Here is a 26562-nt window from a genome sequence, read left to right as displayed (position 1 = left end):
AAGACTGCTTTTTCATGCTGCCCATTTGAAGGGATTTGTTAGCAGATGTAGTTTTCCAAGATTTGGAAGGTATTTCAAGGTCCTGTTAGATAATATCATTTTAAAGGCTTCAAATATGTCTGAAGGTTCTTTTAGGGAATGTACAGGTCAGCCTTATTCTCTGATTTAAAACATCACGCTTGTAAACCTTCATGTTCTTCCCGACTGGGCACATAATGTTTCCACCGATGACAGTCTAATAATCTGTTGGAGATCTAACATGCATGCAGTCCCGTAATGCCCCACAGCACTTGTTGTACTCTACACTATATCCCGTGTGGTCAATCAGGCAGAGAGAGGGAGTCTATCATTTTCAATTGGTCTCCATTTCCAAATTAGCCATGTCACTTCAAAGCTAATGCATGCACACAAATAAATGTGAGTACACAATGGCATATGTATGGACCCTTTGAAGGATACATTGTTGGTCATTGTGATAATTTTTCTGTGGCAACAAGGAGTTATTTTAAAGGTACTTATGCCCAACCAAGGCCATAATAGCTCATAAAAATGACTCAGGTATTATATTTGGTTTTATGAGATCTTCAAATTGCTTTAGTCAGAGGACACTTGACAGAGGGGAGGGGAACACATAACTTCTAGATTTCTCAGGGAAGACTTTGGTGTCAATGGCGAAGAGTGTCCATTGCCACAATTGTAAAAAAATGTAGTCGATCCCATGGATGTTTTGATGTACCGTGACAACTGTGTGGAGCTAAGGCTCTCTCCTTGACCCCTCATTCGACATGAAAAACTAACTCAGTTAGCTTAAGAAACTTCTGCGGACTTTGCTGCTTGAACTTCTGGTGCTCTACTCTCTCTTCCACCAAGGCTTTAGCTGTCACTCACTCAGGCTGTGGCGAGATGGGTAAATACAAAATCTTTAGGTGCACTAACTTTTTGGTGTGTGTTTGTGGACACCGGACTGCACACGTGTGTGTGTGTGTGTGTGTGTGTGTGTGTGTGTGTGTGTGTGTGTGTGTGTGTGTGTGTGTGTGTGTGTGTGTGTGTGTGTGTGTGTGTGTGTGTGTGTGTGTGTGTGTGTGTGTGTGTGTGTGTGTGTGTGTGTGTGTGTGTGTGTGTGTGTGTGTTTGTGTGTGTGTGTTTGTGTGTGGTATGGTATGTGTCCTTGTTTGTGTGCACATGCACCGTGAATGGTAAAGCTCAGGCTCATTGGTGGATTTCGCCCTGGGGGCTTGTTTTGCAGAATATCTGAGTGGTTCCTTAATGTTTTATGTTGGCCGATGTGTTTAATATTACCCCACATCCTTTTCAAAAGGAAAGGCTAATGACTACACGGCTTGACTCTGCTTATTCATTTGTAATCAATACATGTTGTGTGCAAATGCGCTGTCGAGAGGGAGTATTAAGAGAAGAAAACTACTTTCAGATATAAAGGAAAATACAAATGGTAGTTTTAATGTGTTTAAGCCCAGCATGTCATAATGGATAAATATGGGCACATTGTTTGAAGTAAGTCATGGTAAATAGCTGTCGTGTCTTTGGCTATGCCGGATTAAGTTATACGACATGCTATTGTATGAAATTATTTCTCTGTAATTAATATTACCTGATTAAGCTAATCAAGTAAATGTAATTAACTAGAAAGTCGGGTTTATTTTAACACAAAATAATGTTTATTGAGCTTTTATCTTCCGAATAAACTCTTAAAGACCTGGTAATCTTTTACCACAATAGCAGTCAATATTTAATCGTCACCTTATTTTGTCTCATCTGAAAGTAGTACATTCTTGATTATTAGTTGAATCAGCAATACAAAATGTGACTTAATTATTTATTTACTAAATCCCTAAATAATCACACAGAATTACATCTAGACAGAATGGATCATACATTGATTACAAATGATTTCATAAAGGAAATCGTCCCTAGCGGACAGAACAGATATGACGGCTGGTTACACAAAGAAAGGGGGTTGGGTTTTGAATGAAAGAGCGGGAAGACTGAGGAACAAAAATATTTTGTGTCTCTATCGGGCCGTAGGCAGCTACTCTATTGTAAATACAGAATCGCATGCATTCTAAATAACCGGCCATTTGGAATAGGAAAATGCAATACATATTTACTCTGAGCTGCACTTCGATCGGTTGGTCGTAGATGGAAGGCCGGGTTGTCCTTTGAAGAATGTCTGTGGTAGGACGGATACTTGGTAGACCGTTGTCGTGTGGTAGGAACAGATACTCTGTACGTCATCTCCTAGCCCACGTCTACAGTTGCTGCGCTAACGCAACAGCTAGGAGGTATCACTTCTTCAGTGAATAAGAGTTCAAAGTTCATACCAAGTTGCCATACTTTAAGCTCATGCTATATTCTGGCTGGTGTAGTTGAAATTCATCCCTTCGGCGTGTGGATCGTCATCTTCACGTTGAAATCCGATGCTAATTTCGTTAGGTTCTTGTCGTTCAACCAGAGGTTGGCTTAGTTCTGTAGGTGACCTTGTCCTTTTTAACGCAGTTGTAATTTTCGTCAACGGGTTTAATAAGTGGTGAAAGAAAGGCGTGTTTCAAAGTTTACAACCCATGTCTGTTCACTTGGGCAGGGCCTCTGAGTGAGCAGAGTGGTGTTGTTATGACAAGCCATTCTCTCATTAAGAAGCTATAAAATCAATTGAATCTTTTCCCAAATAGTTTCATATTTAAACATTTAAATTGTACAACAATTCCATGTGAATCTGATAACTAGAATGTGTAGATTTTCCAAGATACAGTTTGTCATCCTATCATCCGTAATCATGTCTCAGATGCCAACTGATCTGACCACATATTCATTAAGTACCAATGCATATTTTCTGATTGGATTACTGAAATATGGATCCGTTTCCCACCTTTTGATGTTCCCAGAATCTCTATGTTAACAAAGGGCTTTTCAAGAGTCAACTCTATAGAGTGGAGAGAGAGAAACGGGTGGAAGGTATTTATGGGGCTCATAACACCTCTCCCATCAGGCCAACATCATGACATAGTAGAAGTGGGACATACTGTGTAACCATGTAGGGTTACATTAATAACCATGGTATAGTTTTCAAATGCGATACATAATGTCTTTACTTTGTAGTTTGCTTTGTGGCATATAGCCTAATATGTTTTGATTATGATGTGTATAAAAGGTGTGCTTAGATATTCTAAGTAGTGTGATCATGTTTTGCAAAGTTGTTCAATGCAGCTGTCACACACACTCAAAATATGCACATGCTATAACACATTATAGATGCCATTGATGGTGTAAAGCCGGGGCGGCAGGGTGGCCTAGTGGTTAGAGCTTTGGACTAGTAACCGGAAGGTTGCAAGTTCAAGTTCAAACCCCCGAGCTGACAAGGTACAAATCTGTCGTTCTGCCCCTGAACAGGCAGTTCACCCACTGTTCCTAGGCCGTCATTGAAAATAAGAATTTGTTCTTAACTAACTTGCCTAGTTAAATAAAGGTAAAATAAAATATCAATGCCCTTAGTTGATAAGTCCAAGGGCACTGAATGTACCAGTCGTTACAACTGACGCCACACCCCAATCTATTCAATCTGAGTGTTGACAGAATAGTGAGGAACCTTCCACGCTAGAGTAGTGAGGAACCTTCCATGCTAGAGTAGTGAGGAACCTGTCACACTAGAGTAGTGAGGAACTTGCCACGCTAGAGTAGAGAGTAGAGTAGAGAGGAACCCGAGAGGAACCTGTCACACTAGGGTTTTAATGACTCCAACCTAAGTGTATGTAAACTTCCGACTTCAACTGTATATGAACGATCAGAAAATTATGTTTATTTTTTCCCACTAAAGTCCTTCCGTATACAGCACACCCAGAGGCCAGTTTATTAGGTGCAAACACCCCATTCACGAAAATGGTTTGCTCCTACAGCCAGTGATTCACTCGCTGGTGGCTTGCTATTTAAAGCAGACAGGCACCGAGACATTCAGTTACTGTTCGACTGAACTTTAGAATAGGAAAAACTAGCGACCTAAGCGACTTTAAGCTTCATGATCGTCGGTGCTAGGCACAACGGTTCCAGTATCAGAAACGGCCAGCCTCCTGGGTTTTTCATGCACGACAGTGTCTAGGGTTTACTGAAGATGATGCGACAAACAATAAACATCCAGTAAGTGGCAGTTCTATGGGCGAAAACAGCTCTTTGATGAAGAAGGTCGAAGGAGAATGGCAAGAGTTGTGCAAGCTAACAGACACAATCAGGCAAAAAACTGTGCAGTACAACAGCATCTCAGAATGCATAACTTTTTATGGATGGGCTATTGCAGCAGACAACCACACCAGGTTCCATTTCTTACAGCTTTAAACAATAAGAAGCGGCTCCAGTGGGTACACTATCACCAACACTGGACAATTGAGGAGTGGAAAAACATTGCCTGGTCCGACGAATCCCAGTTCCTGTTTCGTCATGCTGATGGCAGAGTCAGAATTTGGCATAAGCAGCAGAGTCCATGGCACAATCCTGCCTGGTGTCAAATGTTGGTTTTGGAAATGTTTTCTTGGCACACACTAGGTCTCTTGGTACCAATTGAGCAACATTTCCATGGAGGCAAAGGGGGTCCTACCCACTACTATATTGGTGTACCTAATAAACTGGTACCAAGCTACCGAGTCTTGCGAAGCCTGTGGGCATCCTAGAGCAAAACAACCAACATGTACAGTACCAGTCAAAAGTTTGGACACACCTACTCATTCCAGGGTTTTTCTTTATTTTCAGTATTTTCTACATTGTAGAATAATAGTGAAGACATCAAAACTATGCAATAACACAATCGAATCATGCCATATCCCAAAAAAATGAAATAATTCAAAATATATGTTTTATTTGAGATTCTTCAAAGTAGCCACCCTTTGCCTTGATGACAGCTTTGCACAATCTTGGTATTCTCTCAACCAGCTTCATGAGGTAGTCACATGGGACTGTGTAGCCTACTCCAAGTACGCTAGAGTAGACTGATAAGACAGCTTTGATTCAGTGGACTGATATAGCGTACATACCATTTAGAGATTATAATTAGAATGGATCAATACAATACAATGAACCCACCCTGTTCTTCATTCACAAATGGTAATTACATAATTATGCATCGTTCCTTCCCCTCGCTCATCAACTCACCCATTATCCCCCTTTCTCCCCATCATACTTTACATAATGTATTTAATCCGTTGTTTTATGTGTAATATCGTATGACTATCAGCTGGGTACATCACTTTCAACTTTTGGGAAATGGTGTGGAGCGTACAAACTGCATGGTGTGAAATTTTCTATGGTAATTAGAATAACATTTTTAAGTGAATGTCGCTCACAAGGCAAAAAGGCCCATGGCAACTATTAGTCACAATTTCAAAGTGTGAGCAGGTTTACTGCATGCCTTATTGCATGTTGCAGGAGAAACAATTTGTAGATCAAGTGTATTCATGTAAATTATGGCAAGATGTAGCAGTTGAATTCAAAACTTTTTGTTTTGAAATAATGGATGAGTAAAAAAGAACCCCATACCTACTGTTAAATATGGTGGTGGATATTTAATGTTATGGGGCTATTTTGCTTCCAATGGTCCTGGGGCCCTTGATAAGGTCAATGGCATCTTGAACTTTACACAGAACAAGGACATTTTAGCGCCAAACATGGTTTCCTCTGAGAGTATTGCTGAACATTGGCCGCAAGTGGATCTTGGATAATGCACATATGCACACATGTACACGTATGCACACAAACATGCAGGTGTACGCATGCACCTTCAGAAAGTATTCACACCACTTGACATTTTACACGTTGTAATGCGTTTCACACAATATACCATAATTACAAAGTGAAAACATGTTTAAAAAAATATTTGCACATTTATTGAAAATTAAATACAAAAATATCATATTTACATACAGTTGAATTCGGAAGTTTACATACACCGTAGCCAACTACATTTAAAATCAGTTTTTCACAAATCCTGACATTTAATCCGAGTACCAATTCCCTGTCTTTTGTCAGTTAGGATCACCACTTTATTTTAATAATGTGAAATGTGAGAATAATAGTAGAGATAATGATTTATTTCAGCTTTTATTTCTTTCATCACATTCCCAGTGGGTCAGAAGTTTACATACACTCAATTAGTATTTGGTAGCATTGCCTTTAAATTGTTTACTTGTGTCAAACGTTTCGGGTAGCCTTCCACAAGCTTCCCACAATAAGTTGGGTGAATTTTGTCCCATTCCTCCTGACAGAGCTGGTGTAACTGAGTCAGGTTTGTAGTCCTCCTTGCTCACACATGCTTTTTCAGTTCATCCCAGACATTTTCTATAGGATTGAGGTCACCCTTTTTCCTCAACATAACAATAGTTATTATGGCCAAACAGTTATATTTTTGTTTCATCGGACCAGAGGACATTTCTCCAAAAAGTTTGATATTTTTTATGGCGGTTTTGGAGCAGAGGCTTCTTCCTTGCTGAGCGGCCTTTCAGGTTATGTCGATATAGGACTTGTTTTACTGTGGATATAGATATGTTTGTACCTGTTTCCTCCAGCATCTTCACAGGGTCCTTTGCTCTTGTTCTGGGATTGATTTGTACTTTTTGCACCAAAGTATGTTCATCTCTAGGAGACAGAATGTGTCTCCTACCTGAGCAGTATGACGGCTGTGTGGTCCCATGGTGTTTATACTTGCATACTATTGTTTGCACAGATGAACATGTTACCTTCAGGCGTTTGGAAATTGCTCCCAAGGATGAACCAGACTTGTGGAGTTCTACAATTATTTTACTGAGGTCTTAGCTGATTTCTTTAGATTTTCTCATCATTTCTAGCAAAGAGGCACTGAGTTTGAAGGTAGGCCTTGAAATACATCCACAGGTACACCTCCAATTGACTCAAATTATGTCAATTAGCCTATCATAATCCTTTTCTGGAATTTTCCAAGCTGTTTAAAGGCACAGTCAACTTCTGACCTGCTGGGATTGGGAATTATAAGTTAAATAATATGTTTGTAAACAATTGTTGGAAAAATTAATTGTGTCATGTGTAACGGATGTGAAACGGCTAGCTTAGTTAGCAGTGTGCGCTAAATAGCGTTTCAATCGGTGACGTCACTTGCTCTGAGACCTTGAAGTAGTAGTTCCCCTTGCTCTGCAAGGGCCGTGGCTTTTGTGGAGCGATGGGTAACGATGCTTCGAGGGTGAGTTGTTGATGTGTGCAGAAGGTCCCTGGTTCGCGCCCGGGTATGGGCGAGGGGACGGTCTAAAATTATACTGTTACATTGATGCTGTTGACCCGGATCACTGGTTGCTGCGGAAAAGGAGGAAGGTCAAAAGGGGGGTGAGTGTAACGGATGTGAAACGGCTATCTTAGTTAGCTTGGGCGCTAAATAGCGTTTAAATCAGTGACGTCACTTGCTCTGAGACCTTGAAGTAGTAGTTCCCCTTGCTCTGCAAGGGCCGCGGCTTTTGTGGAGCGATGGGTAACGATGCTTCGAGGGTGACTGTTGATGTGTGCAGAAGGTCCCTGGTTCGCGCCCGGGTATGGGCGAGGGGACGGTCTAAAATTATACTGTTACATTGCAATGTCCCCTCGCCCATCGCCCGTCCCCTCGCCCATTGCAATGTAACAGTATAATTTTAGACCGTCTCCTCCAAACAGTTTAGTCTACAAACTTGTCAAAATCTCACTTCAGAATTAAAGAAATGTATGCCTTCTGTTGGTTTTTATGTTAACTTTGGATTGACAATTTGGCAGACTGACAAAATCAACTCTAGAAATAGCTGATTGCTGAACTATATTTTTATCTGAATCCATGGCCCTGGGCTTTATGCCACCTGTTTCCACTAATTTTTGTACTTTATTAGTGTTGATTGAGGAGAAAGCGCACCCTGATTAATATTAAGTGTTTTATTATTTAGTCAGGAGACAGACCCGAAGACGCGGAATGAGGACACATTTCTACACACTCAGTTAATTCCTCACTAAGGGGATAAAGAGTCTGCATAGATGCTGTCATTAAAATTGTTTATTGGGATTTGACATGAAAGGCATCTGAAGTTACTCTGTTTGAAATAGGCATACTAAATATGTCATGACTTGCCTCCTGGTTTAAAAATGTAAATATATATATATATATATATATATGTATATATATATATAAGTTATATACTTTTTTGTTGTTGTCCATTTCTGGTGTATTCAAGAAAAAAGGTCTTAGCCATTGGTCTTAGTCATTCTTGACACGTTTTGGCATTCACTCATTTGCATACTGTGTAGATATAGCACATGGGGATGTGTGAAACTTACTTCTCAGCATTAAGTTTCCCGCTTACGTCGCCTCATTAGCTAGCTTTTGAGGTGGCATGATCGTCTAAGACGCCTGAGGGAGGATGGTCACGTGTGTTCGTGAGGCAGAGGTCCCAAGTTTGCACCAGGTATGGTGGTACTCGCTAAGCAAGGAGTCTCATCTGCTTCCATTATCTGTTTTGAGAGTTACCTGCAATTCAATCCCCTAAAACTGCATCAAACTATCACGTTTCCACCTTTCAAGAGTTGTAAACTCTGAAACTCAGTTTGAAAAAAGAAATATCCTTGATGAAACTGTCATGATTGAAATGAAAATGGATGTGGAGACCTCTTTAGAAGGGCACTTGTTTGACTGCTCTTCGGTATCGAACTCAAACAGAGGCCTTTGGAGACCTGCTGCGTTGCCACAGTGGGAAGACGTCAGTCCGACGTTACACTTCATCACAGGGAAAAAAACACCATGCTCTGACACAAATAAATTAAAACTATAAAATTGCATCTGTCAAACACATCGAAAACCCCAACTTGCTGTCCTTGAATGGGATGTGAAAAATCTCAAATGTTTCTGTGTCGGCTTCCCGCGAGGTGTTTAGAGAGGAAAACAAACAGTTTCCCCCTGATTCGTCCTGTTGTTTGAGTCCTTTGACTTTAATAAATAGTTGAATGCTTGGATAAAATTTGTGTTGATTGTGCTGTCCCTGTGACTATAATTTTAGATTTGTTGATCTTCCCTTCTCCTCGACTTCACTGTTGGGAATATTCCCTGCCTGGAAGAAAGAATCACAGGAAAAGTATATTTCTGCCATGGAAAGGAAACGGGAGAGAAATTGGTCCACGTAACCTGTTTGTGTAAATACTCTTCCAATCAGAAAACAACCTGCTAGTAGAATGAGCACTGTGTCAAAGTCCAACTGTACGCTTTATACAGTCTCATGAAATACCTGATAGATGACTAAAACAAGACATGTCATCATATTAAAATTGTATTCCACAATATCACTTATATATGATTTTTAATTGGAGTATCAATGCATGGAACCAGTTTCTTGATAGTTGGTCCTGTCTCATACAATATTGTATAGTATTCCTAATCAACAGAATGACCGATTAGTACAATTTCCCTGCACAATCAGTGGCCATTGGTCAATAGAAATAGTTACACTCTCTGTTGATCTATCTGGAGGTCATTCGTCTCCAGGACCCCAAATGAACATGTGGTAACTGTAGCAGCCCTCCAATAATCTCCCCCAGATGCTGTATGTGTCTGTCTGGAGGTCTGACATGAGGAGTCTGGCCTAATCATATGGGGACTGCTGGTAATTAACTAGATTACAGACATATTAAATAATAATCACACTGAGAAATTCCATCTCCATCTCAAACTCTTTACCAAACTGAGCAGCACAGACTGAAGTCTTGGAGACACCAGTGGAAGCGGTCGCAGACGAGGCCAGAACACACTCTAATTGTCTCTTCTCAACCCCAATAATCGGATTCTGGGAGCATTAGTGATGATGATTGCCAAGGCTGAATGGGTTCGCTGTTGTGTAGTTGCATTTACTCCTGAATCAAAGATATGTTGTTCAGCAGGTCTTTGTTGTTCAACCCAACTGCCAGGGTCGTATTCCTCACACTCGGAAGAGATATGAAGAGGACATAGAAAGAAACTTCCGCTTGCGTAATCCCCCCTTGTCTCTTCTCAACTTGCTGCCGCAGAGGACAACAACCCCAATAACCGGATTCTGGGAGCATTAGTGATGATGATTGCCAAGGCTGAATCATGAATCAAAGATATGTTGTTCAGGATGGATCTTTGTTGCACAATTCAAATCAAACTTTATTTGTCTCATGCGCCAAATACAACAAGTGTGGACCTTACTGTGAAATGCTTACTGACAAGCCCTTAACCAACAGTGCAGTTCAAGAAGACTTAAGAAGACTTGACCAAATAAACAAAAGTAAAAAGTAATATAAAAGTAACACAATAAAAAACAATGAGGCTATATACAAGGGGTACCGGTACCGAATCAGTGTGCAGGGGTACAAGTTAGTTGAGGCAATTTGTACATGTAGGTAGGGTTGATGTAACTATGCATAGATAATAAACAGTGAGTAGCAGCAGTAATTAGTCCGGTGTCCATTTTATTAATTGTTCTGCAGTCTTATGGCTTGGGGGTAGAAGCTGTTTAGGAGCCTTTTGGCCACAGACTTGGTGCTCCGGTACCGCTTGCCGTGCGGTAGCAGACAAAACAGTCTACGACCTGGGTGACTGGAGTCTGGCTATTTTATGGGCTTTCCTATGACCCCGCCCGGATGTCAGGAAGCTTGTCCCCAGTTATGTACTAGGCCGTACACACTACCCTCTGTAGCGCCTTATGGTCAGATGCTGAGCAGTTAACATACGAGAAGGTGATGCAATCGGTAAGGATGCTCTCGATGGTGCAGCTGTATAACCTTTTGAGGATCTGGATACCCATGCCAAATATTTTCAGTCTCCTGAGAGGGAAAATGTTTTGTCGTGCCCTCTTCACAACTGCCTTGGTGTGTTTGGACCACGATAGGTTGTTGAGTGATGTGGACACCAAGGATCTTAAAACTCTCGACCCACTCCACTACAGCCCCATCGATGTTAATGGGGGCCTGTTCTGCCCGCCTTTTCACGTAGTTCACGGGAGATTGTGGACGTGTGCCCTCAAAACCGGCAAAGAGCTCCAAACCAGTTATTTAATTTGCAATGGGAAGGCAATAGTCGAGTGGCAGTTTGAATCTACAATAAATAAATTATAATGTTTCTGCTACACAAGCCAAGAAAAGTTACAGTAATGTTCTTTTGAATTGGGTTGCAATATTTTTGGAGGTTATTTCCTGGTTTGCACTTTCAAACTAACAGGGTTATTAATATTAAAATGTGTTTTGCACACAATAAGAAGTGTGTCATAAACTGTGACCGACTTTGAGCGTACATTTACTTAATTTTTCACTGCAAGGTGTTATCCATTTATGTTTTTCTAATGATTTTCTATCAATTATGTCATTTTTGTAAAAGACAATCATTTATTTCCATAATGGCTAATAAGCCATTATCAGCAGCTTCTCCATGGAGAACAGTAGAACTTAGTGGAGTGAGTAATCAATCAATCTGGGTTTCCTGCCTGAAAGGTCAAGACTGAATAGCTGTCTCTTTTTGGGGTGGAAATTAAGGTTGAGTTCCAAATGGCACCCTATTCCCTATAGAGTGCACTACTTTTGGCCAGGGTCCATAGATCCATTTGGAAGCCCCATCATTTGTACACCGTAGCCGTTAGTACACTGTACTCAGATGTTATGGAACGTCATCTCCCACATCCCATTCTCTGCGATGGTTCTTAATTGGTGTTCACTATGATTAATAGCGTTCATTATTGAAATATAATGAGGCTACATAACTTGCACACACTTGTTAGCTCTAATTGGGAAAACATTCAGTGGCTAATATAGAAGGAACACACGTTTCATAGAACTGTTGCAGCCCACACTGGAACTGACAATCCCCACAGTATTTCTTTCCAACTTGTTGGTTTCTCGACTGGTGACTCCCCAGGGGAAGGGGAGAGCTGTCATCATTAGTGGACAGTAGACTCTGGCCCATGTACTGTATGATGGCTCATGGCTGCTCCAGTCCAGGACAGTGGTCAATGTGTGTCTGTTTGTGGATGGGTGTGCCTATGTGTCTGTGTGTGCATCTTTGTATGTGCATGTGTGCGCGTGCATGTCTCTGTCTGTCCTGGTCTAGCCTGATCATGTGACCAAGGCCCAGCCTGCTCCTGCTTTCTAAATTAGGGGAGCTAATTAGGGAGGAAGACACCAGAAGATCAGGGAAAGGGCACCTCTCCTCCTCCTCTTTCTCATCCTCCTCTTTCCGAGAATAATAACGTTTTTTTTCCCGCTGTGCTTCATTTAATTTACTGAACTGACCTTTCCATGCACAATTAACATTTAAGGGAAATTAAGGTTTTATCCCTCCTCCTCCTACTCATCTTCCTCACTTTTTGGACCTGTATGATAATTGTAAAGTTCGACTTTGGCTTTCTGAAAGTCAAATTCAATTTCAAAACTACCGATACCAGGTTAATCTTATTTAATCTTATTTATGAATGGTAAATAGGCATGAATTCCAAGTAAACACTTAAGTGTTTGAACTGTGTTTCACCGGAGCTCTTACTTAAGTCCTTCTCACTGAGGTAGATGCATCCAGCAGTGAGAACACCAGATAACCTGACCTGACCTATCCATCCTCCTACCTCTCCACTAGGGATGGGCATTTGAAATGATTTCACTGTTCAAATAATATCTCAATTTTTCTTCTTCTGCATATTTGGATAGTCAAAATACATGTTTTAAAGAATGAAAAAAGGGGTTTCAACTCAAATGGGGACTCGCTTGCGAGACTCACAAGAGGCTGCTTGTTGTTTCAGTACAGACATGTGGGGGAGGGGTGTTAGAGGAGCAGGGTCTGTTGTGCCTGACAGGAGGGAGAGAGAGACCCTTACAAAAATATACCATGGTAGTACAATGAAAGAAATGCCGTGGTACATTTTTTTGGTCACTACCATGGCAGAAAATATCATGGTACTGTTGCAATACCATGCTATTTTCCTGCCATAGTAATGACCAGAAAACATGATGGTTCTATGGTTGTTTTTTAATATTACTACCATGGCAGGAAAATACCATGGTATTTGCCTGCAATGACAACAAGTTCAGTCCGATGATGCTGTTACACACCGCCCCAGACCATGACGGACCCTCCACCACCAAATCAATCCCGCTCCAGAGTACAGGCCTCGGTGTAACGCTCATTCCTTTGACGATAAACGCGAATCCGACCATCACCCCTGGTGACACAAAACCGTGACTCGTCAGTGAACAGTACTTTTAGCCAGTCCTGTCACTTCCAGCGACGGTGGGTTTGTGCCCATAGGCGATGCTGTTGCCGGTGATGTCTGGTGAGGACCTACAAGCCTTCGGTCCAGCCTCTCCCAGCTTATTGCAGACAGTCAGCACTGATGGAGGGATTGTGCGTTCCTGGTGTAATTCGGCCTGTTGTTGTTGCCATCCTGTACCTGTCCCGCAGGTGTGAATTCCGGATGTACCGATCATGTGCAGGTGCTGTTACACATGGTCTGCCACTGTGAGGACGATCAGCTGTCCATCCTGTCTCCCTGTAGCGCTGTCTTAGGCATCTCCCAGTATGGACATTGCAATTTATTGCCCTGGCCACATCTGCAGTCCTCACGCCTCCTTGCAGCATGTCTAAGGCACATTCACGCGCATGAGCTGGGACCCTGGGCATCTTTCTTTTGGTGTTTTTCAGAGTCAGTAGAATTGCCTCCTTTAGTGTCCTAAGTTTTCATAATTGTGATGTTAATTTCCTACCGTCTGTTATCTGTTAGTGTCTTAACGACCGTTCCACAGGTGCATGTTCATTATTTATGTATGGTTCATTGAACAAGCATGGGAAACAGTGTTCAAACCCTTTACAATGAAGATCTGTGAAGTTATTTAGGTTTTTATGAATTATCTTTGAAAGACTGTGTCCTGAAAATGGGAAATGTCTTGTTTTGATGAGTTTAGTTAGCTAGCAAGGCTAATTAAGGCTATTTTTCTGCACTCCCCACATCCTTGTCTACAACTCCGTTCATATTCAACAACAGCCTACCTGTTGGTTGATCATTGTAGTCTAACACGGAACCCAAACCGGCTGTGCGCGTGCGACATCGTGCATACATTTATTTTGTCTCCCTACACCAAACGCAATCACGACACACAGGTTAAAATATCAAAACAAACTCTGAACCAATGACATTCATTTGGGGACAGGTCAAAAAGCATGAAACATTTATGGCAATTTAGATAGTTAGCTTGCACTTGCTAATGAATTTGTCCTATTTAGCTAGCTTGCTGTTGCTAGCTAATTTGGCCTGGGAAATAAACATTAGGTTGTTATTTTACCTTAAATGCACAAGGTCATCTACTCTGACATTTAATCCACACATAAAATGGTCAACCAAATTGTTTCTAGTCATCTCTTCTCCTTCCAGGCTTTTTCATCTTTGAACTTATATGGTGATTGGCATCTAAACAATCATAGTACTACCACGACAACCGGCAACACAGTCCGTCTTTCAATCACCCACGTGGGTATAACAAATGAGGAGATGGCACGTGGGTACCTGCTTCTATAAACCAATGAAGAGATGGGAGAGGCAGGACTTGCAGTGCGATCTGCGTCAGAAATAGGAATGACTTCTATTTTAGCCCTTGGCAACGCAGACGCTCGTTGACGCGCGCGAGCAGTGTGGGTGCAATAATTGAATAGCATACACTTAGGAATCTATTTTGCAATGCTGGCGCACGGTGTAGTCAGGGTATTATTCTTCTAATTTAGCCAACTTAATTATGTAATTGTAATTCCATTTTGCATTAATTAGAAATTGTCCATTTCACTTGCTACACATGGATCCTCTGATGGTAGTGCTGCTTTGATTGACCGACAATAACAAGCTACACACTTGAAAAGTGTGTAGGCTACCGGTACGTTTTGTTATGGGGTGCACTCATATACAATTGTCTAATGTCATGGTATCTAATATCTAATATATTTGTCTAATATTATTGTCTAATATCCTTGTATGTAGCAATGTGTAACATAGATAATAAAATGTTAGACAAAGCCTTTTCTTTAAAATGTGCCTATTTTAATAATAATACTCTCACAAGAAATCAAATACTGTGTCTGTTCGGATATTAGAATATTCAAATAACTGTCCCCATCCCTATTATCTAGACACTGACTGTTATCACTCTGTGGCATATATCAAGTTCCCACAATAATATTTGTTTTGGTTATTTGTTGAGTTATAATATTGAGTTCTTCTCTAAGCTTTATATGAATATGACTCTGAATATATAGTACCAGTCAAATGTTTGGACACACCTCATTCAAGGGTTTTTCTTTATGTTTTACTATTTTCTACATTGTAGAATAATAGTGCAGACATCACAACTATTAAATGACAGATATGGAAACATGTAGTAACCAAAAAAGTGTTAATCAAATCAAAATATATGTTATATTTTAGCTTCTTCAAAGTAGCCACCCTTTCTTTACCTTGATGACAGTTTTGCACACTCTTGGCATTCTTTCAACCAGCTTCATGAGGAATGTTTTTTTCCAACTGTCTTGAAGGAGTACCCACATATGCTGAGCACTTGTTGGCTGTTTTTCCTTCACTCTGCTGTCCAACTCATCCCAAACTATCTCAACTGGGTTGAGGTCGGGTGACTGTGGGGGCCATGCAGCACTCCATCACTCTCCTTCTTGGTCAAATAGCCCTTACATGGCCTGGAGGTGTGTTTTGGGTTATTGTCCTGTTGAAAAACAAATGATAGTCGCACTAAGTGCAAACCAGATGTGATGGCGTATCGCTGCAGAATGCTGTGGTAGCCATGCTGGTTAAGTGTGCCTTGAATTCTAAGTAAATCATCGACAGTGTCATGACTCTCCTGTGACGATCTGAAGGATCAGGTTACAGCGTGCTCTCTCTCGTAGAGAGGGAGAGCGGGAAGTTGGCTGCTCTGTAGTGTTTTGAGTTGGAATGTAAACTGTGGAACACAGAAAGGCGCTTGTACATCAAACGTTTGAATAATTAAACCATATTTATATTTTTTGAGAATGTTGGAGTGGTCCATGGACACTTAAGGGACAGTCATGACAAGTGTGTTTCATTTGGTGATCTCATGCGGGACAGGAAACACACATACAGTTGAAGTCGGAAGTTTACATACACTTAGGTTGGAGTCATTAAATCTTGTATTTCAATCACTCCACACATTTCTTGTTAACAAACTATAGTCTTGGCAAGTCGGTTAGGACAGCTACTTTGTGCTTGACATGAGTAATTTTTCCAACAATTGTTTAGAAACAGATTATTTCACTTATAATTCACTGTATCACAATACCAGTGGGTCAGATGTTTACATACACTAAGTTGACTGTGGCTTTAAACTGCTTGGAAAGTTCCAGAAAATGATGTCATGGCTTTAGAAGCTTCTGATAGACTAATTGACATAATTTGAGTCAATTGGAGGTGTACCTGTGGATGTATTTCAAGGCCTACCTTCAAACTCAGTGCCTACTTTCTTTACATCATTATTTAGGCTAGGGTTCGTGCAGATATCCAAGGGTTTGTGACGCTCAGTAATTAGACCTGATGAGTTAGTAATAATGATACATTAATACAAGATTGTACTCGATAATATATGAAAATATTTGAAGAGTCTATTCGGGAAATAGAGAGTCTATAAACATTTTCCCCCGATGCTCTGACTTCCTAGTTAATTAAAGTTTACATGATTCGTTAAATCACGTAATAATAATTACACAGATAATTGATTTGATAAAATAAGTCTTCATATTTAATGATATTCACAGACACGACAACAGTGTCACCAGCAAAGCACCCCCACACCATAACACCTCCTCCGAAATGCTTCATGGTGGGAACCACACATGCAGAGACCATCCATTCACCTACTCTGCGTCTCACAAAGACACGGTGGTTGGAACCAAAAATCTCAAATTTGGACTCCAGACCAAAGGACATTTTTCCACTGGTCTAATGTACATTGCCTGTGTTTCTTTGCCCAATCAAGTCTCTTCTTCTTATTGGTGTCTTTTAGTAGTGTTTTCTTTGCAGCAAATCGACCATGAAGGCCTGATTCACACAGTCTCCTCTGAATAGTTGATGTTGAGATGTGTCTGTCACTTGAACTCTGTGAATAATTAATTTGGGCTTCAATTTCTGAGCCTGGTAACTTTAATGAACTTATCCTTTGCAGCAGAGGTAACTTTGGTTCTTCCTTTCCTGTGGCGGTCCTCGTGAGAGCCAGTTTCATCATAGTGCTTGGTGGTTTTTCCAACTGCACTTGTAGAAACTTTCAAAGTTTTTGAAATGTTCCTTATTGACTGACCTTCATGTCTTAAAGTAATGATGGATTGTAATTTATCTTTGCTTATTTGAGCTTTTCTTGCCATAATATGGACGTGCCATAGTATTTCACCAAATAGGGCTATGTTCTGTATACCATCCCTACCTTGTCACAACACAACTGATTGGTTCAAAGTAGGAAATACATTTCACAAATTACGTTTTAAGAAGGCACACCTGTTAATTGAAATGCATTCCAGGTGACTACCTCATGAAGCTGGTTGAGAGCATGCCAAGAGTGTGCAAAGCTGTCATCAAGGCAAAGGGTGTCTACTTTGAAGAATCTCAAATATAAAGTATTATGATTTGTTTCAAACTTTTTTGGTTACTACATGATTATGTACATGATAAAAATAGTAAAACATAAAGAAAAACCCTTGAATGAGTAGGTGTCCAAACTTTTGACTGGTACTGTATACAAATCAAGTGTTATTTGTCACATGCACCGAATACAGTGAAATGCTTGCTTACAAGCCCTAACCAACAATACAGTTTAAAAAAATTTTAACTGGGGGGGGGGGGGGGGGGGCAAATTGCAAATTGTCTGAGTAGCCATTTGATTAGATGTTCAGGAGTCTTATGGCTTGGGGTAGAATATAATTTGGAAGCCTTGCCATATGGTAGCGATGAGAACAGTCTATGACTAGGGTGGCTGGAGTCTTTGACCGTTTGTAGGGCCTTTCTCTGACACCGCCTGGCATAGAGGACATGGATGACAGGAAGCTTGGCCCCAGTGATGTAATGGCCCGTACGTACTGACCTCTGTAGTGCCTTTCGGTCGGAGGCCGAGCATTTGCCATTCCAGGCAGTGATGCTCTCGATGGTGCAGCTGTAGAACCTTTTGAGGATCTCAGGACCCATGCCAAATATGTTCAGTCTCCTGAGGGGGAATAGGTTTTGTCGTGGCCTCTTCACGACTGTCTTGGTGTGCTTGGACCATGTTGAACACTGAGCTGTAGTCATTGAGTTGCATTCTAAAATTGGTGTTCCTTTTGTCCAGGTGGGACGAACACATCCCCAATTGGCATTCCTAACTCTTCTGTATATGTTGTAAGCATGTATTGCTACCACTGCATCATCAAATGAATTATCTAAGATAGTTTCAGATATAGCCAGTATATACATGTGTGTGTATCTGTGTGTGTTTGCAGAACCTGATAAAGAACCTACCGGAGCAGAAGGAGCTGAGCTCATTGGCAGAACTTAAGGGCGAGTATGAGGAACTGTGCGAGCCAGAGCAGTTTGGCATTGTGGTGAGTAGGCTTACGTATTACACCATAGCACCTAGCTAAAGCCCCTCAGGGAGAAGATGCTGCTTCACACACACCTACACTGACACACACACACACACACACACACACACACACACACACACACACGCACACACACACAAACACACACACACCCCTTTTTGAGAAAAACATTTGGGGATATAAAAAATACAGCCATACAGCCTTGAGGCTTTCTTCAGGCTCAGACCTATTCAATATTTAAAGAGACACTGTAATGTAAAATTAAAAGAGTGGAAATATAAAGATATTTTTTTATGACAGGTCAAAAATGGCAGTCTGCTCTTTGACTGAGAGAAGCTGTGATTTTGATCAATAATCAAGTGTGAAATATAGTAGCTGTTAAAATGACACTGTCATTCCAGGTGTCAACAAATTCCATAATATGTTTGAAACTTTCAATATTTCCCAGTGATATAATCATAGCCTCAGGCTTTGGGTTCTCTGTAATCAAGTTAGTGCACTCTACTTCGTTGTGAAGTCAGGACATCTCAATGATGCTTTCCAAGCCACTATAGGTATTTTCGTATAGTTGCCTCAAGTGCTAGGTGCAGCTGATTTTGAGGTTATACTTTAGCTTAATGTGTTTTTTTTTTACACTTTCTACAGTCATACGTCTATAAAGTTAACATTTACATTTTTATACCACATTGATTTATCCAGAGCTCAGTATCAAGTAGGTTACAGAGGACTTTGTATGTTTAGCTATATCTTTATACAGGTATCTGCCAACATAGTGGAAACACTTGAGTTAATGAGGGATACAAATTATGATAGTCGTTGCTTCCACACAGGTGTGGTTCCTGAGTTAATTAAGCAATTAACAATCCATCATGCTTAGGGTCATGAATAAAAATTCTGGGCATGCCATTATTTTGTCCATTATTTTAAGACACTTTATGTTGGTGTTTCCTTTGTTTTAGCAGTTACCTGTATCTTCAGGTTCTTTATACTCTTTTAGGTCGTTGATGTGAAAGAGAGTGTTCTCAGTCAACCTGATGTGTTAAGAATAACATGATAACGTTGCATTGTGGTAAAGGTAGACATGCAACTCAATTTGCACTCATTCAGTACAATTTACTTTTTGGGGTGGTGTGTCTGTACCTGTGACTCTTTGAGGATGTTATGACGCAAGGTGTGACAATTCTAGCATAGAGATGCAGGGGTAATATACCGCTCCCGCTGGTGAAGCTACCTCATCAACACCGCCACGACACACAGGAGCTCATGAGGGAAATAAGTCACTTTCAGCCTCCACTCCTGCAAGAGCTGTCTATCTTTTATTGTGATTTCCCTCTTATACTGAGAAATCAAATCAAGGGTGGGGGAAGTGGATGGGGGGCATAATGGCTTCCATTTGATCGACAACATGCTCATGAACATGAATAGCTGGAATGAAACATCAGGACCGTGTCTGCCTCATAGCGTCAGATTATACGGCAATCTGTGGCATGTTGGTGGAGGATGCGAGGCAATCTCTCAACTGCTGCCTCGACTCCTCCACTTGCTATATTTCTAATTTTCAGACAGTTTGTCCTCATTTTTTAAAACACATTTCAAGCCCTACAGGCACGGAATAAAACATATTGATTGGAGTTATATTATTTACCGGCAAATCTGTTTCATGACTGATTATTTATCTTTTTTCCGAGTGCAGCTATCTGGTCTTGCTTGGGCCTAGATATTGTTCAGTGGCCCATCACTACTTATTAATGTTATCAGGTGTGATTCATGCCATAGTTGATGAAGGGACTTCTGTCTAGTCTAGAAAGCCAGACAAGATACATTTCAATTAGTGAATCTTGACAAAAAGCTGAACGCATTGTACTTACCCGGAGACAATGTAATATTTCATAAGTATATTTTCCATACATTTGCTGTAGAGCTCTACATGGTCACGTTGGCCACACTTTAAACAGCATATAACTTAATCAGGACAGCGTAGAGCTTTTATAAACCATACGGAGGCTTCCTATACTGTTCCTAACAAAATATTGTTATGTTTTCCTCTAGATGAGCTCTGTGAAGCTGCTGCGTTCGCGCCTCAACGGCATCCTCTTCAAGCTGACCTTCGAGGAGCAGGTGAACAACATCAGACCGGACATCATGAACGTGACGTTCGCCTGTGAGGAGCTGAAGAAGAGTGACAGCTTCAGCAATCTGCTGGAGATGGTGCTGCTGGTGGGCAACTACATGAACGCCGGCTCCCGGAACGCCCAGACCTTCGGCTTCAACATCAGCTTCCTCTGCAAGGTTGGTACTGCAAGGACTGCATGAGTTTGACCTCTCCCCTTTCAGGCTTACTTTTGTCTCTCTCTCTCTCAATCTTGCTCACTTCAACTGTCCCCAGTTTAATTATATAGTAGAGATCATACCAGCATCAGACACTTTCTTGTCAGTGGATTTGGTTCCATAGTAGGGGTTTGTTTTGAGTGGAGTAATGGGAGAAACTATTTACAGAAAGCATTTGGTTGCACACTGAGATCCATTGACTCTTGGCAACTGTCTTGGGGTTGATGTGATATCAGTGTCCTGTCCACAGACCCCACTCCAGCATCCGAGGCATCGACCTCCACCACGAACTGCCGGGACAAGATTAATTAGGATGTGGGCTGTAACCCCAGATGAACCGGTGATATAAATTAGTGAACCAAATTAAGTATTGCAGCTGCACTCTGGATGGGTTGCTCCAAATCCACCACCGCTCTAACCTTTCCAGGATCCATCTGTATGTTGCCTGCAGCTATGATGTATCCAAGTAAAGAGATTGTGGAGCGATGGAATTCTCTTTTTTTTGATGAACAGCTGGTTCGCTAGAGGACGCTGGAGGACTTGTTGGACATGGATTACATGTTCTTGAGCTGAGCGGGGAAAAAATGAGGATGTCATCAAGGTAGACGAACACGAACCGGTTCAACATGTCACAGAGAATGTCGTTAACCAGGGCCTGGAACACAGCAGTGCTGGTCAGTCCGAATTGCATCACCCGTTATTTGTATTGGCCGCTAAAGGTGGTCTTCCACTCATCCCCTTCCCATATTCGTACCAGATGGTAAGCGTTGGACAGTCCCAGACTGGACACACCTACTCATTCAAGGGTTTTTCTTTATTTTTACTATCTTTACCATTTGTAGAATAATAGTGAAGACGTCAAAATAGCCACCCTTTACCTTGATTACAGCTTTGCACACTCTTGGTACTGTACGTCTCCATCGCCTTGGTCTCCGGACCCGACAGGGAATAAAGCCATCCCCCGATGCGGTGTAGCCTGGGAGAAGGTCGATGGCGCAGTCATATGGCCGATGTGGAGGTAGCGAGGAGGCACGGGCTTGCTGAAAACCTCCCGGATGTACTGGTACACCACGGGAACGGTGGAGATGTCTGGGGCTTTTTCTCAAGCCTGCAGGAAGATGTCCCGTGGCAGGCTCTAATCCCTTGATCGAACCCACAGTCCAGTCAACAAGGGGATTGTGTCTCTGGAGCCGCAACGCAATGGGTATCTGAGGGGATTCGATAAGTAGAAACTGGATCGATTCGCTGTGGTTGCATGACACTCGCAGGTTGATAGGAACCATGCTGTGGTTTACTCTGCCAATTGAACGCCCATCCAGCGCTCTGACATCCATGGGAATGGAGAGGGGTCGAGTGGGGATTCCCAGCTCAGACACCAGGGTAGCGTCCATAAAATTATTGTCGGCCCCAGAGTCAATGAGTACCCATAGAGATTTGGATCGGACACCTCACAGCAGGATGGCATGGAGAGGAGTACGAGTAAGGGGAGACTCAACATTCTCCATAATGCCCACCTGCATACTCATACCTCCTGATGAGCCGGATATTTTTACAGGACATGTAGAAATGTAATGACCACAATGCAGACAGGTCTTGGTTTTCAGTCTATGTTACCATTCGGCAGGAGACAATCTACCTTTGCCAAGTTGCATTGACTTCGGAGAAGGCGAGACGGCAGACCTCTGTGATTCCCGGGGGAATTTGTGTAACCTCGGATTCTCTTGGCAATGTAGACAATTCCTCGAAAAAAATGCTGGTAAGACTTGACGGGACAAGACAAACTGATAACAGACAAACAGAAAATGTGGGTATAAGTACACAGGAGATAATGGGACAAATGGGAGACACCTGGTGGTGGTGGTGGAGAAAAGCACAAGACAAGTGAAATAGATCAGGGTGTGACACTTACTCCGATTAAGATAAGCAGAGTAAGGTGATTAAATGAATAAAGCCATACCATGCCTTTTGCCATAATCAGTTTAATATCAAATGTTTACTGTGCATGTAAACATGCTAATTCATGGGGCAATTCAAGCGTAGCCAATATGCATTGATCACGTATTGGGCCAATAGCCTACTGCACAAACCTCATTGCTACAGAACTGTTTTTAATTGGTTAATGTTGCCTAAGCTTACATTTTACATTTTATATCTCAGCGGACGATCTCGGCTTGCATTTTGACTCAGAAGTCTAACCACTGGTCTAGGGTATAGACAGAATGTTGCGACAAACAAAAAACATCCAATCAGTGGCAATCCTTTGGATAAAAACAGCTCATTGTTGAGAGGTCAAATGAGAATTGTGAAAGCTGATAGGCGGGTCACAAACAGGCAAATAACGGCGCAGTACAACAGTGGCATGCAGAACGTCATCTTGGAATGCACAACTACTAGGTCATTGCCACAGATTAGCTATTGCAGTAGACGACCACACCAGGTTCCACTCCTATCAGCTAAAAATACTAAGGAGCGACTCCATTGGACAATTGTGGAGTGAAAAAACCTTGATTGGTCCAACAAATCCAGGTTCCTGTTGCTTCATGCTGGTTGCAAAGACAGGATTTGGCGTAAGCAGCATGAGTCCTTGGCCCCATCATGCCTGATGTCAACGATACAGGCAGGTGGCGGTGGTGTAATATTGTGGGGAATGTTTTCCTGGTGCACGTTAAGGTCGATTGATACCCATTGAGCTACATTTTCATGCACCGAATAATTCAGTCTGTTATGGAAGCAAAGGGGGGTTCGACCCACTACTGCATATGTATATGTAATAAAGTGGCCACTGAATGTGTATGTGTGTGTGTAATTCACCCCGCCCCCCCAAAAAAAATGTCAAATTAAAGTCCAGAATATACACTGCTCAAAAAATAAAGGGAACACTAAATAACACATCCTAGATCTGAATGAATGAAATATTCTTATTAAATACTTTTTTTGTTTACATAGTTGAATGTGCTGACAACAAAATCACACAAAAATGATCAATGGAAATCAAATTTATCAACCCATGGAGGTCTGGATTTGGAGTCACACTCAAAATTAAAGTGGAAAACCACACTACAGGCTGATCCAACTTTGATGTAATGTCCTTAAAACAAGTCAAAATGAGGCTCAGTAGTGTGTGTTGCCTCCATGTGCCTGTATGACGTCCCTACAACACCTGAGCATGCTCCTGATGAGGTGCCTGATGGTCTCCTGAGGGATCTCCTCCCAGACCTGGACTATAAAGCATCCGCCAACTCCTGGGACAGTCTGTGGTGCAACGTGGCGTTGGTGGATGGAGCGAGACATGATGTCCCAGATGTGCTCAATTGGATTCAGGTCTGGGGAACGGGCGGGCCAGTCCATAGCATCAATGCCTTCCTCTTGCAGGAACTGCTGACACACTCCAGCCACATGAGGTCTAGCATTGTCTTGCATTAGGAGGGACCCAGGGCCAACCGCACCAGCATATGGTCTCACAAGGGGTCTGAGGATCTCATCTCGGTACCTAATGGCAGTCAGGCTACCTCTGGCGAGCACATGGAGGGCTGTGCGGCCCCCCAAAGAAATGCCACACCTCACCATGACTGACGCACCGCCAAACCGGTCATGCTGGAGGATGTTGCAGGCAGCAGAACGTTCTCCACGGCGTCTCCAGACTGTCACGTCTGTCACATGTGCTCAGTGTGAACCTGCTTTCATCTGTGAAGAGCACAGGGCGCCCATGGCGAATTTGCCAATCTTGGTGTTCTCTGGCAAATGCCAGGCACCGTGCACGGTGTTGGGCTGTAAGCACAACCCCCACCTGTGGACGTCGGGCCCTACCACCCTCATGGAGTCTGTTTCTGACCGTTTGAGCAGACACATGCACATTTGTGGCCTGCTGGAGGTAATTTTGCAGGGCTCTGGCAGTGCTCCTCTGGTAGCGGTCCTGCTGCTGGGTCGTTGCCCTCCTACGGCCTCCTCCACGTCTCCTGATGTACTGGCCTGTCTCCCTGGTACCGCCTCCATGCTCTGGACAGTACGCTGAGAGACACAGCAAACCTTCTTGCCACAGCTCGCATTGATGTGCCATCCTGGATGAGCTGCACTACCTTAGCCCCGTGTGTGGGTTGTAGACTCCGTCTCATGCTACCATTAGAGTGAAAGCACCGGCAGCATTCAAAAGTGACCAAAACATCAGCCAGGAAGCATAGGAACTGAGAAGTGGTCTGTTGTCACAAACTGCAGAACCACTCCTGATGTTTCCACCCCCATGCTTCACAGTAGGTATGGTGTTCTTTGGATGCAACTCAGCATTCTTTGGATGCAACTCAGCATTCTTTGTCCTCCAAACACGACGAGTTGAGTTTTTACCAACAAGTTATATTTTGGTTTCATCTGACCATATGACATTCATCCAATCTTCTTCTGGATCATCCAAATGCTCTCTAGCAAACTTCAGACGGGCCTGGACATGTGTCCCCCTGCTTAAGCCAGTACGTCTGGCACTGAAGGATTTGAGTCCCTGGCGGCGTAGTGTGTTACTGATAGTAGGCTTTGTTACTTTGGTCCCAGCTCTCTGAAGGTCATTCACTAGGGCCCCCGTGTGGTTCTAGGATTTTTGCTCACCGTTCTTGTGGTAATTTGGACCCCACGGGGTGAGATCTTGCGTAGAGCCCCAGATCGAGGGTGATTATCAGTGCTCTTGTATGTCTTCCATTTCCTAATATTTGCTCCCACAGTTGATTTCTTCAAACCAAGCTGCTTAACTATTGCATATTCAGTCTTCCCAGCCTGGTGCAGGTCTACAATTTTGTTTCTGGTGTCCTTTGACAGCTCTTTGGTCTTGGCCATCGTGGAGTTTGGAGTGTGACTGTTTGAGGTTGTGGACAGGTGTCTTTTATACTGATAACAAGTTAAACAGGTGCCATTAATACAGGTAACGAGTGGAGGATAGAGGAGCCCCTTAAAGAAGAAGTTACATGTCTGTGAGAGCCAGAAATCTTGCTTGTTTGTAGGTGACCAAATACTTATTTTCCACCATAATTTGCTAATAAATTCATAGAAAATCCTACAATGTGATTTTCTGCATTTTGTCTGTCATAGTTGAAGTGTACCTATGATGAAAATTACAGGCCTCTCTCATCTTTTTAAGTTGGAGAACTTGCACAATTGGTGGCTGACTAAATACTTTTTTGCCCCACTGTACATATACTATGTATGAAGTCGGAAATGTACATACATTTAAACTCAGTGCTTCACAATTCCTGTAATGTGATACTAGTAAAAAATACTAGTAAAAATTCCCTGTTTTAGGTCAGTTAGGATCACCACTTTATTTTAAGAATGTGAAATGTCAGATTTATAGTAGAGAGAATGATTTAGTTCAGCTTTTATTTATGTCATCACATTTCCATTGGGTCAGAAGTTTACATACACTCAATTAGTATTTGGTAGCATTTGGTTGCATTAAATGGGTGAATTTTGGCCCATTCCTCCTGACAGAGCTGGTGTAACTGAGTCAGGTTTGTAGGCCTCCTTGCTTTCTTTTCAGTTCTGCCCTCACATTTTCTATGGGATTGAGGCCAATTATTGGTGATGGCCACTCCAATACCTTGACTTTTTGTCCTTAAGCCATTTTGGCACAGCTTTGGAAGTATGCTTGGGGTCAT

At 42.1% G+C, this 26562-nt stretch overlaps 1 protein-coding gene across 7 annotated transcripts in view; it reads left to right on the top strand.

Moving 5' to 3' along the window:
- The window catches only part of LOC110505192 (protein diaphanous homolog 2), a 648044-nt gene that overhangs the window by 360971 nt on the left and 260511 nt on the right, over window positions 1–26562 (top strand). For all 7 annotated transcript variants that reach the window (XM_021584239.2, XM_021584242.2, XM_036969763.1 and 4 more), the window contains 2 exons: window positions 18497–18598; window positions 20648–20887. In XM_021584239.2, the coding sequence (XP_021439914.2) occupies window positions 18497–18598; window positions 20648–20887 (342 nt within the window). The remainder of the gene's footprint in view (window positions 1–18496; window positions 18599–20647; window positions 20888–26562) is intronic.

The sequence above is a fragment of the Oncorhynchus mykiss genome, chromosome 31, assembly GCF_013265735.2.
Source record: "Oncorhynchus mykiss isolate Arlee chromosome 31, USDA_OmykA_1.1, whole genome shotgun sequence".
NCBI lineage: Eukaryota > Metazoa > Chordata > Actinopteri > Salmoniformes > Salmonidae > Oncorhynchus > Oncorhynchus mykiss.
The sequence above is the reverse complement of the archived record's forward strand: the minus strand, read 5'-3'. Positions and strand labels throughout refer to the sequence as shown.